The 17105-nt window shown below is 40.7% G+C and overlaps 3 protein-coding genes across 7 annotated transcripts in view; 2 read left to right on the forward strand and 1 right to left on the reverse strand.

Annotated features, from left to right (window-relative positions):
* The window catches only part of LOC109061160 (CDAN1-interacting nuclease 1-like), a 790471-nt gene that overhangs the window by 347148 nt on the left and 426218 nt on the right, over positions 1-17105 (forward strand). The gene's annotated exons all lie outside the window — the stretch shown is intronic.
* Positions 2137-7044, reverse strand: exd1 (exonuclease 3'-5' domain containing 1). Of its 4 annotated transcripts, none has more exons than XM_019114205.2 (11): positions 6806-7044; positions 6651-6710; positions 6484-6514; positions 6339-6391; positions 6200-6267; positions 6046-6132; positions 5632-5736; positions 5487-5567; positions 4890-5033; positions 4602-4784; positions 2137-2323 (listed from the first exon to the last, which is right to left on the reverse strand). In XM_019114205.2, exons 1-11 carry the CDS (start codon positions 6948-6950, stop codon positions 2168-2170), a joined length of 1113 nt encoding a protein of 370 aa, XP_018969750.1. In that variant the 5' UTR covers positions 6951-7044; the 3' UTR covers positions 2137-2167. The 4 variants fall into 4 exon arrangements, with proteins under 4 accessions (XP_018969750.1, XP_018969749.1, XP_018969751.1 ...); XM_019114204.2 differs by having other exon boundaries at positions 6651-6719; positions 6806-7042; XM_042774543.1 differs by lacking the exon at positions 2137-2323 and adding an exon at positions 4430-4485 and having other exon boundaries at positions 6651-6719; positions 6806-7043.
* Positions 8809-17105, forward strand: part of LOC122148219 (proline-rich membrane anchor 1-like) — a 41001-nt gene continuing 32704 nt past the window's right edge. The window contains exons 1-2 of the mRNA XM_042774546.1: positions 8809-9208; positions 15077-15209. Coding sequence (XP_042630480.1) covers positions 9143-9208; positions 15077-15209 — 199 coding nt within the window. The 5' untranslated portion in view covers positions 8809-9142. The remainder of the gene's footprint in view (positions 9209-15076; positions 15210-17105) is intronic.

The raw sequence follows: 17105 nt of genomic DNA on the forward strand, positions 1-17105 counted from the left end.
AAATGATTTTTGACATGAATTACATCAAGACAATTTTTTTATAGGTTAGAAATTGTAAGAAATATAAATATATATTATATTCTAAATGCCTAATGTCTGGGAAAGTCAGGATGTGTCTGAATGTTTGGAGGATGAGGGAGTCTGCAGGAAGTCAGTCTCTAACGCTCCTCTTCTGTCCAGCGAAACAATAGCTCTGCTCTTCTGAAGTGCGTGTGAATGAAGGCAGGGCCTAATAAAAGCCTCTCCGACAGCCTGAAGAAGACGGATGACCGGACTGCTGGCCAGAAGGACTGACAATAGGCACATCAGATCATTAGACAGGAAACACAGCGCTGATATACTGTGCTACTGTATGGATACACTTACTCCAAGCTTCACAGCAAGAGAAACTATATGAGCTCTCTAACAACAGCACATCCTGAGAAAGTGACGTGCTCGTCTCGTGTCAGGTTCTGATGCTGCTGGAAGCATGAAGCTCCGCTGATGAGAGCAGCTTTAGCACTTGTCCCAAGAAATCAGAAACATTTCCGCTGAAAGTGTCCAGATCTGTAAGGTGAGGGTGTAAATGAAATAATGCAGCAGCTCTGTTATTCCCTCATAAATCACACAGAGTTGAGAGCCAGAGGAGAACCAGTCCTCACCCCAATCTGGTTTCTCCCAAGGTGTTTTTCTCCATTTCTGTCTCATGATGGAGTTTGGTTACTAGCGTAAAGTAAAAAATACAACTTTAAATTGTACTCAAGTATTAAAAAAAAGGGGATTCTTGTTTCATCATATTGAGCCATCTGCATAAAATATTTTTTGTCAGACATACAAAGGTTTGGTTAAAGGGAGAAAACATGAAATGCAGTGGCACAGGTCTGTCTAGATACATTGATCGAGCGCGAGAACAATTAAAACAGCACAACGCAACACAAAAACCCATCCTTTACACCCTCACGCCCCAAACGTACATGACTTTCTTTCTTCAGATGAACACAAACTAAGCACACAGTGCAAAATAATGCTTCAAAAACACTGACGATCCTACTTGTTACTCATTATATCATTTTAATACAACTTATCTACTTCCTGATAAGAACATAATTAAACATGAATTACAATTAATTTAATAAACAATGTTGGGTTCAACACTTTTTGGAGATTTGTAACATTTATTTAAAAATCATGAATTGTATAAATTCTCATCACTAATTTTGTTCACATTGAGTCTCGTCCATTCAGGCAAATATAGACAGCTAATGACTATCAAAATACACAAAAATAATGAATTTTTTTTTTTTTGAAAGCAACTTAGCTACCTCAGATTTGAAGGTGAACATATGAAGCCAGAAATGTAATGCAATAAAGTACAAGTAGTCAGTTTAAATGGTCACTTAATAAAGTACAAATCCCTCTAAATAATACTTAAAATACAAGAATCAATGAAAAATTAGGTATTTTACTCTTGTCTTCTATAGAGCTGCTTTACAGCTGAAATTGATGGTGTTTGATGTTATTTTCCGGTTCATTCTGTGAAGCTGCTTTGAAACCATCTGTATTATATAAATCAGCATAGAAATAAAGGTGACGCTGTAAATTCAGTGTACAGTCTAAGAAATCACTTGATTGCTATGATTTGCTCATATTCACCATTAATATCTCTGGAAGTACGCAGTGATGCACACATGCAGGGTTTCTGCAGAAGTCATGCTGAACCTCTATATAAGGCTCTGGAGGAGTTATAAAGAGCCACTGAGCTGAAGCCCAACACAAGATCTGCTCACATGAGCTTAAAGTTAGTCTTGGACTGCTGTGAGCTCTATTCTCACATCCAGAGCATGTCTTCTGTTACTGAGCGCCTCCTACTGACCATCAAGCTCTGGAGCAGGAGGCTGGATTCACCACAGACTGAGCTCTGAAGGACACAAGGAAAGACCACGGAGAAAAACAGGCTTTTTAATTCTTCACACTATGAACAAACATTCTGTGCTTTAGTCCACAGCAACGTAAGAGCTCTACATGGAATACACTTCACATGTTAAAGAAACAGAGCCAAATCAATTCCAACAAACTGCACAAACACAAGTGTTTTTCTAAGCACTACTGTGAGAAATGTGCTCAACTACATCAGACTGAACAAAGAGCTCTAACAGGTAACGTAACTAGGTGAAGTATGGACAGCGCTTCATCTGGTGTCAGAGGTAGAGCGGGTCTGTGTGTTGAAGCTGGAGCGCTTGAGAAGGCCGTCCTCGGTCAGAGCGTATCGTCCAGTGGCCCAGTCCATGCGCTCCTGCCTCACAGATAACAGCTCCTGTGCTTCTGCCGGCAGCGTCCACTCGCTCTGCTCCAACATCACACAGATTCAGCTCCCACAGAGTCACGCTTCATCACATCCAGCATCTCATCCACATCAGACTAATCTGTGTCAAACTTGGCACACACTGACAGGAGGACACTAATTCGGTATAAAATATATCAGAAAATCAATCTAAAGTGTGAGTGAAGTTTGAGGAAAATGGACTGGACTGTGCAAAACACAACTGCTCTCTATTATATCGTTAACATTAAACAACAGCAAAAGATCACAGTGGAGACGACTGATCAAACACAGAGAGAGCGTTCAGTATCACCCTTTCATTTCATTACAGGCCTGTTTCTCAAAAAACAACTACACAGTAATCTTACTTCCTTTTGTATTTATTCCTCATCACTGAACCAGCCTGGTCTCAGTATGAGGTGAACTTCCATCATCATTACTCCAGTCTTCAGTGTCACATGATCTTCAGAAATCATTCCAATATACTGATTTATTATTAGAATGATCAATGTTGGAAACAGTTGTGCTGCACAATATTTTTTTTGGAAACTGATACTTTTTTCAGGATTCTTTGATGAATAAAAAGTTAAAAATAACAGCATTTATTCAAAATAGAAATCTTTTCTAACAATATAAATCTTTGCTATCACTTCTAAACAATTTAACACATCCTTGCTGAATAAAAGTTTTAATTTCTTTCAAAAAAATAAAACATTTACCGACCCCAAACTTCTGAACTGTAGTGAATATTGTTAGAAAAAGATTCTCTTCTTTTTAACTTTTTTTCATCAAAGAATCCTGAAAAAAAGTATCACAGTTTCAGCACTGATAATAAATCAGAATATTATTATGATTTCTGAAGATCATGTGACACTGAAGACTGGAGTAGATGTTTCGCATCACAGGAATAAACTAGACTTTGATGTATATTAAAATAGAAAAAAAACATTATTTTACATCATAATTTCACAATATTACATATTATTTCCTGCATTTTTGATCAAATAGATAAGCAGAACAAACTCCTGTGAAAACATCAAAAATCGTTCTGACCGGCAGTGTTCATATAGAATGTTTCTTTGACAGGATTAGGGCTGCTGTAGGTTTGGAAGATAGTATATTCAGCAATTGTATAGTCTAATATAAAAGATCATGTCAGACTTTCCTTATTTTACTATTTTTGTGCAGTCTTTTGGCCCTCACCTGTAAGTAAAAAGTTCTCACACACACACTCTACTGTGCAAAAGGCCACTAGTAATTTCACTAACAAGGGGTAAAAAGTGAAGTGGTTTTAAGTCAGTTATTTCTATCTTCTGCTGTAGTGTGTCAGTAGGAAATATCAGTTAATGTTAATAATGCAGTGAGATGTTTGTGCTGCACACAGAGATGTGATCTGATCATCATCAGTCTGTCTGGAGTCACATGAAGAAACAGAACAAACTGAGACAGACTCAATCCAGAAGAACTGTCTCCGAGACGCTTCAAGAAATCTTCCTGAAAGCTCCTGAGAAACTCTGCTCAAGTGCACCGAGGACTAAACCTGCTCTAAACACAGAGCATGCTCCACCAAATGATGCTTTCATTCAGTTATTAGAAGTTAACTGATCAAGAATATCTATTTATGACATTATGTTTGAAAGCATCCTCACTTCACAGAGTTTTTACACAAGTGCCTAACACTGTTAACAGCACTGGAGCTTTGCAGGAGGTTTCTTGAAGCGTCTCGGAGACACAGTTCTTCTGGATTGAGTCTGTCTCAGTGTGTTCTGACAGACTGATGATGAGAACATCTCACTGCGTTATTACTGAGAGTCCAAACAGCTGATAAAAACATCACAATAATCCACAGCACTCCAGTCCAGCAGTTAACATCTGGAGAAGACAAAAGATGAAACAAATCCAGCATTTAGACGTTTTTAACTCAAATACATAGAGTCTATAATCCATAATAACACTTCCTCCAGTGAAAAAGTGGATGGTTGTCTCACATCAAAACTGGGGGAAACACTGCTTGATCTGTGCAGATTTCTCTCCTGATTCAGATTAGATGTAAAGATAAAGACGTCTTTATCAGCTGTTTGGACTCTCATTCTGACGGCACCCATTCACTGCAGAGCATCCATTGCTGAGACACTGATGCAGTGCTACATTTCTACAAACCTGATGAAGAAAATCTCTCGGATGATCTGAGGGTTAGGAGATTTTCGGTGAATGTTCATTATTGGGTGAACTCCTCCTTTTATTAGGTTGCCTGTTTATGAATCATATTAGTAAACAGGTTTATAATGAAACGTGTCCTCACCTGCTCAATGTGAACAGACTGGTTGTGGTAGCTGCTCATATACGCATCTACCAGAATAGTGTAATCTGACATCAGAGCGTCCAGAAGCACGAGGCGCAGCGGGAGAAGATGACGGACAGAAGCGGTCATGACGGTCATCAGAGCAGGTGGAGAGGGACGGATGTACCACACCTCAGGACACTCCTGCCAGAGACGAGACCAGAAGAGGACTCATGCAGAGCAGTGCACTACTGATACACATGTACTGTCTGACCGCTCCTCTAATGACACAGGACTGGTGTTTCGGACCTTGCGGTGGAGCTCTTTGGAGCACAGGGGTGAGAGGTCAGTGGGGGGGAGTTTGAGGTGGAGTCTGAGCACCTCCTGGAGAGAGCTGACCCGGTCCGGCAGGAAGCCTCCGGTCTCGTTGTAGAAGAGCATGAGGTCAGCCACCTGCAGCAGAACACCATCATCAGCTACATGACCACAGGCCTGTCCAGCTGCACGCTGTTCACCACTCGACCCTGTCGCATCCTTCATTATAAATATTACTGCACATCGCTACATTTATAATAAATCAAAACAACTAGATATAGCTTTAAAACACACAGGCAAATATAAAGTAATAAAAGGGGGAAAAGACAATTAGAAGTGATACACAAAAAGCACTTTAAATATCCCTAAGTTTACAGACAATCATAGTTATAGGTTTGATTATTACTGATGAGATCATAGACAGTGGCTGCATTCACTCTAATGCACAGATCAGGTGTTTCGTCCTGTTCTAAAAAACAACTAACTGTGTTTACATCAATTTCATACCATACAGGTATTTAGAGACGTAACAGCAGCTGTGATCGAGCTTCAGAGCTGTGATGTGTGAGGTCTGTCCAGGATCGGACGCACCTGTGTGTCAAAGACGTTGGTGAGGTGGACTCTGAACTCTGCTCTCAGACACCGGGAGACGCAGCGGCAGTCATGAACCACCTGAAGAGCAGAAGACAGCGAGCACTGCGCTCCTCACACACACTTCTGCTGACCTTCACCTCACCTTCAGGATGTGCCGGTTCTCCAGGATCATGGACAGGCCGTTCTTAAAAGCTTGTCCGCCGAGCAGGAGGATATCAAACAGGTACACCACCTTCTTAGTGGCAACCTGTCAGGAACGATTCACACACACCCACGAGAGTTTAAGAGAGATCACATCACTGACCCAGAACAGAGCGGAGCTGAACACAGAGTTTACTGCAGAACATCATGGAAAATCATGCTTTTTTAATTATTACAATTTCTGAGAATCCAGAGAGATTAAAATGGAACACATGGCATTTTGAAAAAAATTATCAGAATTTGGGCCCCAGTAGAAGTGCTTTAGAGCTGAAACTGAATGTTTTTACTGACTGAAGGATTCTACAGAGTTAACGCTGCTATTTTTCTTGATATAGAGCTCTACTGTTCCACTAACCTGCAACCAGCAAAGTCTCTCTTGTGCAATCGGTCCAAACACTTCGGCACCGATGCCGATCACTTTCTGTTCTTGGATGTGCATGACCTGAAGAGCAAAGCAAAATGAATGATATGATGTACGTGCAGATGAGATGAGATAACCCTACACTCACTGCTGGGCCAAACTTCTCGTGAAGCTCGTCTATCAGCACAGAGCGCACACCGTCCTCAAGCACATCATCTGAGAGAAAGAAAAGAGGTCAAACTCTCCGAGACATCAGTCAGACTCAGAGTCAACACGAGCACAGGTACCTGCGGTCCTCTTCCTGAAGCAGTGCATCTGGACTCGCTGCTCCTCATGAACACTGAGCACACAACACACAGAGAGCCTGATGAGCAGCACTGACTCTAATGATCTGATGATCAAACACACTCAGCAGCTGAAGAAGACACTCACTTCTCTGGATCGGCAGAAACCGTGAATTCCACTTTGGACAAAAGAAAGAGAAATGTTTTTTTTTTCGCTTGGCTGGACCAACAAAAACCGCTTGCGTTTAAACACAAGTTTTAATTCGTGGTTTTATCAGCTAAAATGATTTTATAAATTAATTCCTGAAAGTTTACCTTTTAGGATTTCGTGTCCGAAAATGATCTTGACGCCTGGAAATTTCCGCCCGCTTTTCACTTCAGATACTCCGGGGAGGAAGAGCACAGATGTGAACGCTATAAACTCTATAATCAGTAGTGTTATTGTAACACAGGTGTTGCTCTGGCCTCACCGTCCTCTAAGACCACGCTCTTCTTCTGAGTGACGCGCTGGATCACGCCGCGGAGTCGAGTATCGATCAGAGTGATGTCCACGCGCCTTCTCCTCAGATCATCCACAAACCTGCTCTCCTCTGAACATGAGGCCATGACCGGCATGCTCGCGAAACCCTCGAAGCTCCACGTGTAACGTAACCGGTTAAATCACGACCGAAATAACGAGACCGTCACCGAACGAGTGAAGCACAAGCCCCGCCCCGCAGACGATTCCGAGGATCTGATTGGTCGCGTAAATTACAAACAAACCGCGCAGCATTACTATTTCTGCTCTATCTATCTATCTATCTATCTATCTATCTATCTATCTATCTATCTATCTATCTATCTATCTATCTATCTATCTATCTAATAAAAAAGAATAGACTCTTTATTGTCACACAGATCTGGGTTTGTGAAGTGTGTGTAGGTCTAGACATCTATTGTTTTTGATAATATCGGTCTTATGAGGAGAGCATAAATACTGAGACATAAAAAAAAATGTAAATAAATATCTCTATACCCACAGAAAAGGATTTGTCATGAAGGGGAAACACAGAATATGTCAAGTGTTGTCACATCATCACGTGTATCGACACACCACCCGAGGGCGCAGTCTCATTATTCAATCAGTTATGTTTCAACTAAATATACTGTACTGAAATTCTTTGGCTAATACTTTAGTGTGCTTCCTGTGAGATGATCATAGTTTCATCGTCTCTCACAATTTCATTAGTAGAAGTTCTGTTCTTGCGATAAAAAAAAATTATAATTGTAATGTCAAAAAGCAATTCACCGTTAATTAATTAAGTGATGCTGTTTTTGTATTAAAGTGTTTTTTTATTTTTACAGTAAATACCCCATGATTGTGTAAGACTAATTTTCATGCCATGAATTATTGATAAATGATCAATAATATTTATATAAAGTTATATTAGCAAAATTAATTCTTTTCATTTTATTTGTTTTTGTGTTTTTCATTATGACATAAATGTGTAAAATAAGTAAAGTAAAAAAAATTCTCAGTCATTTCTCAGATCACAAGTGAAATTCTACTTGTTCAAGCTCCGTATCATCTAATGCACATCAGAGCAATATTTCTCTCTTCTGAACAAACTGCTTTAGTTTATTTGTGCAGTTCACTGTACAACTGTCTGCTGTTTTCAATTATTTACGTCATTATCAAAACATACTTTGGTTCTCTGTCGAAGTCTTTCCCCCTTTAAAACATCGAGACATTAGTTCATTGCATGAGTCATTAAATGTCAAATAGCTGAACTAGTTCTCATAATTTGTCAAGCATTTTTTCTATACATATCTTTCTCTCTTTTTTTTTTTGTAAATGTGTCCTGAATTTAATTGAATGAATCTTGAATATCACAAATGAAAGGGAATGTAAAGCATTAGATCAACCTGTTCTCTAAAGTAGGTCAGATATGCATTTCACAAAACTACATTTGACCAGCACAGACAGAGCTGAGGAGAAGAAGAAGAAGAAGAAGAAGAAGAAGAAGAAGATGTGAGTATAGGGAGGCAGTTATTATGGACCCTGTTCACAATCCTTCAGTTGTCTGTAGACAGAACAGGTAATCACTCAATGTGCACTGTACTGACTCATATTGCGTTTTACATTATATACAGTAAATAGAGAGAGAGAGAGAGTCCTGTCCAGTCAACTTCCCACATACAGTAATGTGTACATTTGTACTGTTGAAATCATACAGAAAAAGTGCAGTCTCGTGTATTTTCAGTAATTATCATGCAAACTGTAGCCACAGTGTACTTACTGAGATGAAACATCTCGTTCATGAACATTCAGATGGCACTGGTGCTCATCAATACTCCTGAGACATGAAGAACTAAGGGATTTGAGAAAGTTCAGGCTGTTGCAGGTCATCCACTGAGTGGCGAGAGAGAGAGAGAGAGAGAGAGAGAGAGAGAGAGAGAGAGAGAGAGAGAGAGACGACACACTGTGTGTTTGCTCCGAACAGCAGGTGATTTCTGCAGAGATCTGACGCTCGCGACGCGCTGCTCTGACGATGCGTTTCTCTGTCCGCTGCTCTGAGGATCGTCTGTGGAGTTACTCAATCTGACACTGACACTGACCACTGACCATCGATTCGACAGAGATGAAGAGTTTACAGTCCTGAGCTGGAGCGCGGAAGAACTTATTACTCTGATGAAGTCACCGAGTGAAAATAAAGAGTTTGCAGCTGAGATGGAGGCGATGCTTCAGAGCGCGGAGTAAAAGTGCGCCTGTGCTTGTGTTGTTCAGGGTCCTTCACTTCGGGTTGGACCTCAGGAGTGAAGGAGGGATGCTGGACCTCTGGCCCTCTGTGTTTGCTCACTGCTTGATCTCGTCGTGTCTTCTCTTGTGTCAGGTATGTTTGACTTAATCTCGTGCTGAAACCTTTTACTGTGTGTGAAGTACAGCTGTGCTCCAGTAACGACCAGAGAACCATTTCCCGATTATTATTATTATTATTATTATTATTATTATTATTATTATTATTATTATTATTAGCCTATTATTAACTGTTTAGCATCAGAATGAGCGATTCCAGATTGCGGGTGAATCACACTTTTGAACTAATCGGCTAAATGGGTTTGTATATATATAAAAAAAAACACATAGGACAGTTCACTCCCGCACTGATTCCAGTTTCTCACATTTGTAAATCGGAAAACACAAAAGCAAGTGCTGAATGAGGTGAATGTTTGATCTATCATATGAAACAACACTTTTAACTGTCTGTCTGTCAGGTATGAAGCAGGTACTGAAGTACTGCAGGTTGCACACTTTCTTTGATGGGGGCCCGGAGCTGATGAAAGGCTAAAAACGCTCCCGAATCAGAATCAGAAACAGCTTTATTGCCACACACAAGGATTTCTTCTTGGTCTCAGAAGCTTCCAGTGCAGAAATTAAAGACATACATGTAATTTAAGGTAATATCATTAAATATAACACTATTAATAAAGAGAATAGACAACAAACAGACAAACAAACTATATGGTAATAAAAATATAAGGAAAAAACAACAATAGACAGAATTATAAAATGTGCAAATGTACTATTTGCAGATGAAGAGTTTTGAGAAATGATTAACAGATGTACAGTCTGAGATGTGTTATGTGGCCCGCGGGTAAAAGCTGTTCTGCTGCTCAGTGCTCTGTATACAGCGCCGGCCCGAGGGAGTGTGCTGGGGGTCAGGGGTCAGGGGTCAGGGGTGAGTTCTCCTCACTGTGGAGGTGTTCAGCTCTTGGAGGTTAGGCAGGGAGCACCAGTGATCCTCTCAGCAGTCCTGACTGTCCTTAGTCTCCTGATGTGTGATTTGGTAGCAGGACAGACTCAGTGACGGCCGAGTAGCTCAGCTGGTGAAGCAAACATCGGACACCTACAGAACAGCTTGAGTGGCTGAAGGTAAAACGTTCAATGACTTATTTTGCAAGCTGCAACCGCGAGGAAACAGTGAAAGAGACTGGAGCTGTGTGAAGTCGTTAGAGCCAATCTCTGCAAACGCCACTCACCACCTCTTCATGTTCTCCATCAGGATTTGAAACAAATACCTACATGAACGAATTTCTGAAGTCAGTGGTATTAATGAGCTCCAAAGCTCGTTTTAAAGCCGCATCTGTATACTGTAGACCTTATTTCCATACTGTACATTTTCACCCACACAGCCCATAGGAAGGATCAGTGGTAATGTATTCTCCCTGAGTCTCAGAGCCTCCCACTACAGCGCTGAAGGAGGTGGGCGACTTCTGCTGGTCTGAATCCTGATCCTCAGTGTTGGTTACTGGTAGGATGGCCATTTCTGTAACACCAGACCAGACAGGGGGACTCTTAGCAGCATACAGTGAAGCCAGGATAAAAACCAAAAATGATCCCAAACCTATAAGAAGCAACACAAACTCTTCCAGAATCTATCCATTATGGGGTGATATTTCTTCTAATCTTCTATTTACCTTTATGAATGCAACTTTTCTAACCTTTTTTAAATGTATATGTGCCCCCTTTCATTTACATTTTTTTTATTTATTCAGTAGCCTAAATACAGTTCGAATAAGACTGTCACAAGGATGAGGAGAGGCGAAGTGCAGCATTGTTTAATAGAATAACCATAAACAAGGCAGAGAACACACAACAGCATGCATGAGGTATAACCAAGCACAGAAACACAAGGCTATAAATACACAGGCTAACAAGGGGGTGGAGCTAATGAATTGCCATGGCAACTAATAGGGCTAACTATGGAAACAAACAAGTGCCTTGTTTAAATACTCACACTTGTGGTCTTTGCACTTGACCACTTGACTACTTAAATGATCTATTTCCTGTATTTGGGCCAAGTGTTCAAGTGAGCATGAAGACCACAAGTGTGTCAAACTTTTCATTGGCCCTTTCCCAAATGGCGCACTTCATGTGGACATTCGGTCTCGTGGACTTAAATTGCGCGTGCTCGTCGAGTCTACGAGTCCATAGGCCATCCCATTCAGCATTTTAACGCTCTGAAGTGTGCTCAGCAGCGCCCCCTTTGTACCCTTGAAATGGTCTTCCGCGAAGCCCGCATAGATGCAGGCTCCACACACTTTAACTACCCAGGAGTCCTTGCGAAATGCCAATCAGACAACGGATGGGAGGAGATTTCGCTCAAGAGCAATTGATGACATGGCTGAGAAGAAAATATTTAAGTGTAGGTATCATTACGGTTTTTATGACCTAGGTGTACATTTTACCAGTTGTTACCTACAGTTTATACAAACATTATGGTCATCGACCAGTGGTTGATATCTCAAACATAATAATAGCGCGTTGAATAATACGATCGCATTATGATTCATTAAATAAATAGAACCGAATGTCAAGGCTTTACTGAGTCATATGTAAACCTAGTATTTATATTTAAACCTGTAAATTCATCTGAAACTCACGTACATGTTTATTATGTGGTAAAATTGTAATCTTAGTTCAAATGGAACATAGGCAGCATATTCCCCGAACCTTCAGCTCCTGTCAAAAAACAACCAGACCGTTATTTCCGGCGTGACGATAGAGTCTGTCCCAAAAATACCTCTCAATGTGCCCTCGTGGACTCGCGCCAAGGGCCCTATAGGTCTGCACTACATGACGTCACCAAAGTGTGGACTCTGAGGAAGTCCACAAGTCCGGAGTGTGCCATTTGACAGGGCCATAAACTGATGGGACACAGTAATAGTGTTGCAAAAATCCAAGTGTTTACATTGCTTTATTTTTAATTTTCAATACTTTGCATTTTAAAATCAACTTCTAAATGTCTGTTGCAGTAGTTCCTATAAAATGACAATTTAATTTGTGGTGCTTCTGATCAAGTGATAAAAAGCAGTTGCAAATGTTGTACAAAATAAATATCACCACTACTCAACTCATCTTTCCACCAATAAAGTGTAAAAACAGTTTTTCTACTAAGTTATTTAATTAGTATATTAATATTTAACTTGCATTGGAAAGGTTTCTGTGACCTCTCGTGAGATCTCGGCAAAAAGTATTTATCTCCAAAACATGATGGGATACACTAAGCCTTGAATGCTCCGGAGTGTGGATCGTGTGGATTTATTGTGCGTTAAGGGCACTGTGCTTTGCCGTTTTTAAGACCTGAGACGGTCTTGCACACTTACTTCCTGTCGCACGCACACACTCTCAAGTGCCCAAGACCACAAGTGTGGGTATTTGGACAAGGCAAAGGTAGGCAAAGGAATGTAAGGGAAACAGGTCAATTTAGCTCAAAGGGAATCATTTAAGATTTTAAAGGGAATTTGAACAGAATCACTGTTTCACGGCTGATCACTGAAACGGCCAGCGATTCACTGAACGAGCCGTTTAACATCAAATCTGCGCTGGATATTAATATCCAAAGTATAGTGAAAATACTATTAATTAGCACAGTAACAAGATCGGCAGTTTAAGACATTAACTTGTAAGCACAAAACACAAGATACTTCTCTTTTCAATATAAATAAGGCTTTATTAGATAAATCTAAGACATATAAACTAATCTAACACATAAGCACACGCACTCACACAAGTTGCAGGAGGATAGAGAGTTAGGAAAGAATGAGTTTAAGAGAATGAAAATGTGAAATCCCAAGTTTACAGCAATACGTGAAATTGCATAGACATGAACAACCATTAATCACTTAATTAGGTTAATATTGTATTAGATAACACCAGTACAGATCAGAGTCTGGAGGTTACTTGCGTTGCCTGTTTAACGGGGTTCCCTTTGTTGTCGCTGAAAAGGGGGTTTCCCGAGGTTGCTGATTGGCTGGAAGTTCAGTAGTCGTTGAAGTGACGTCTTGGGAAGCCCGTGGTTGGGCGTTGGCTGAAGATGCGGAGTTGTGGCTGGTTGTAGTTTCAGACAGGCACGCGAGGTCAGACTCGGAGACACGGCGTTACAAAAATTAACTCAGAACACGAACTCTCAAACGGAAAAGAAAATAAACTAAAGTAAAAGAACAGAAGTAAAGTTTGACGAGACTAGGTGGTGTTTCTTCTCATCGTGGCTAAGTATCAGCAGGCGTGCAGACCGAAGCACGCTGGAACGGCGCTCGAAGAACGCTAAAAGTGATGACAAAGCATGACTACAAGCAAAAGCTAAAAGCCGGCATGACTGATAGCAAAAGCTAAACGAAAGCTAAAAGCAAAATTTGATGGTGTCCTGAGTATTTAAACTGGCATTTTGGCCACACCTCAAATGTTCTCTTGACCAATTAGATATTGTCTTTTCTCAGGGTGTTCCGATGTTTGTCCCACCCATTCATAAATCATATGTTATCTTATCAAGCACGTGGACCGATTTTTCCCGCTCTTGCAGGGTATAATTTGGACATGATTCCTATAACAAGAATATGATACATTTGACAAATAACTGATGGTCAGAAACCTTTCAAGCAAGAAGATTCGAACACACACATACTAAACATGAATATGATCCCTTAAGCTATTCAAGAGTTATTTAAAAAGACATACGCAATAAGTGATTAGAAACATTATAATCAAATGTGTGGGTTCATGTATGATATGGAGTTAAGCAATGGACTGATATCCATTTAGAAGTTTTTTTGAGTTCATTTTGGTGCATATATGCATTGGAAGGCATTCTCTGTGCCATTCTGGGGAGTAAGGATATGTCCTGTGAAGACCAGAGGGGTTAACAGGTCTCCTTAGGAATTTCAGTCTGGTTCTGCTAGGTAGGGGGAAGTCAATCCAACGATCTTGTTTACTCTCATGGCTTTACATGTGAGGGTCAGACTGTCCATCTCTTCGATTACTTGCCCCAAATTAGACAATCTCTTCTTCGAATTGAAATTGTCAATAATTGTTCTAATGGTGTTAATGTTGAAAGCTGTTCTCTGAAAGAGTTGGTTGGTTATCAGACTGTGGTGCTAGGAGTTGATTTACAACATCCTGCCTTTCTGTGGAATTCGGCTCATGTTTCAACCAGGCTCCCGATCGAATCTTTAATTTGTCTGGTTCAGGCCTCATACGCTACAGGAACAAGGGGGACATGAAGTAAACACAGGAAACACTTCAACATAAAAGTCCTAGAACACAAACCAGAAGCACAAGACAGTGATAATAACAGAGCCAAGAGTCCAGGAGGGAGGTGTAGTGGAGCAGATCAGGGGAGGGATGGAGGGCCAGGCCCGTGTGGTAGTGTGTTCAGGAGCAGGCTCTAACCGACGCCTCGGGAGGAGCTGGAGAAGTGTGTGCAGTAAAATTCACACCTTTGGATGGAAACATAGCTTGACACAAATGTTCTGCTGTGTGTTTGGAACTAATTTGGTGGAAAAACACTCGATATTGATAACACTGTGTCTAAAATGTGCGTCAGTTCATTTTAGCTTAAGCTTAGTTAATTTATAAATTATATACTATTGGGTGATAATATAGTGATAATTTTTAATGGCTCAAGGCCGCACTTGTACACAGACATGGTATTTAAAAACTGGATTTCCAAGCTCTCAGGTTACTGATACAGCAATATAGATCAGCTTATGATCAAACCTTGTCTGGACAGGCAGCATTACCAGGAAACTGAACACTGTGGCTTGTTTTGAGCCTGTGTGACATATTAGTGTGTGCATGATCTAATGTTGTGTTGGCTAGTATAGGCTCTGGGCTGGGAGTCAATCAGCCACTGACCCTGCAGGAGCATGGAGCCTTTAACAGGCTGTATAATCAGCATCAGTGGCTTCTCTCTCTCTTCCAGGCAGAGCTCCAGAGGTCTTGCTCTCAGCACGGCATGAACAGAGGAGCAGAGCTGCTGTGCCCCTGCAGTACATACCCTCCTGTACCTCCTCCACCTCCTCCTCCTCCTCCACCGCGAGGACTGACCGCTGCGGGTAAGCCATCACTACACATCTCTCTGAGTGGACTCCACTCCAAAGGTCAGATGGAGATAAGTCATTGAGAGAAGATGTTGAGAAGCTACATACAGTACTCAACGTGCATGTATCATATTCATACCTTTGTCTCACATCTTATTTCTGATAAACACTTAGAATGCTCTTTTAGTTCTGGTCAGTGACTAAATGCACACGGCCCATTCACGTTTCTCCATAAAATATGCTGAACTCTGTACTTCCACCTTAATGGAAACAAAGCTGAATCGTAGTTTGAAGAGTGGGCATGTTTTCCCTGTCCACCACACTGGACGCCGGTGGGTTTGCTCGTCCTGGCACTAGAGAATGAGCTGCATACCTGCAAGATCCACTGTGTACCGGTCAGATGTTCTGTAATGTTGCAGGCAGAGACCTAGATCTATATGGAGGCGATTTATTAAAAGAAACCAAAAGCACAAGGGGAAAGGAACAAAAACACAGGCAAACAGAATAACCATTACATTCAGCAACTGACAAAGTAGCAAGCGAACACAAGGGCTAGAGAAATACACAGGAGAACAGAGGACTAACACGCAGCAGGTGAGGCTGATTAATTACCATGACAACTAACAAGGCACAAAGCTTGGGACTAAACACAGGAATATACATGTGACAGAGTTCCCTTTATTTATATATGTGACAATAGGTGCAAACACAGAGTGAAGTGAAAACGCACTCCTGTGCTTCTGGATCACGGGACAGCAGTGAATGATAGTCCGGCTTTCCCTCAGCTCCGAGGTCACCTGGGGGGTATTCCAAAAAGCAGGTTTTGTGACATACCCAGGTATGTTTGAGGATAAGCGAGCGGATAACCTCAGCTTTCGTTTCCAAAATCGGAGTTAACTTTCAGGGTATGTAAGTAACCATAGTAACTTGCTCTCTGAAGATAACCTGCTCAGGAGCAGCTTCTGTTCCAGGGTTAGTTCACTTCAGCGCACGTGTGATCTACTCACGAGCCTTCAGTGGGCGTGACAGATAGCGCACAATACTATATATTAGTACAATACAGTTATGAATATAGCCGACTATATATAAAATATAATAATCACATTAGTTAGATACAATACAGTTATACTAATGTGGTTATTATATTTTATTATTACACAGCTCTGTGGAATACTTGATTCTGATTGGTCAGTCGCGACATTCCGAGGTACGTTATCCCTGGATAACAGCTCAGCCCGGTAACAGCAGTCGGCGCTGTACTCTTGCTTGAACTATTTTTTTTTCTTGGTGGAAGCTTTCCATTTATTTAGCTAATAAAATATTAAAACTCGATTCAAAATGGTGTACAATTGTTTAATTATGTCTTCCTGGTATCGCGGACTCGCTCTCGTTTCATACAAACGCAGTTGCTGCCATTTTGGTACGATTATTTTGTACGCTGTAATGGATTACAAGAGAACAAACAAACTGGTAAGATTTTAAAACTTTTACATCTTAATTCTTTTATTGCCTTAATTATTTTGTGGTGAAATGTTGTGTAATACGTGGTTTGACTGCACCGTTTCCCTTAAATGTCCCTTAAACGTTTAGTTTGAATTTGCAGCTTGATCTTTTCACGGAAGCTTTGCTTTCAAATATTTAAACACAAATCAATATTTCGCATCTAATCATTTACTTATGTGGCAAGTAGCCGTGTAATAAGTGGGATAATGTACATCCAGCCGGTTGTTCTCGCAGAATAAACCCCGACAGGGTGATCAGGACCCCGACGCGAAGCGTAGCTTACTTGGCATATCAGTTATTTGTATAAATTATGAAACATTATTATGACAAGGTAATGTTTAATTTACTATATTATATATATTTATTAAATTTTATATTATCATCTCACACATGGATCAGCATTTTTTA

This window comes from Cyprinus carpio, chromosome A17 (genome assembly GCF_018340385.1).
Source record: "Cyprinus carpio isolate SPL01 chromosome A17, ASM1834038v1, whole genome shotgun sequence".
In the NCBI taxonomy this organism is placed as follows: Eukaryota; Metazoa; Chordata; class Actinopteri; order Cypriniformes; family Cyprinidae; genus Cyprinus; species Cyprinus carpio.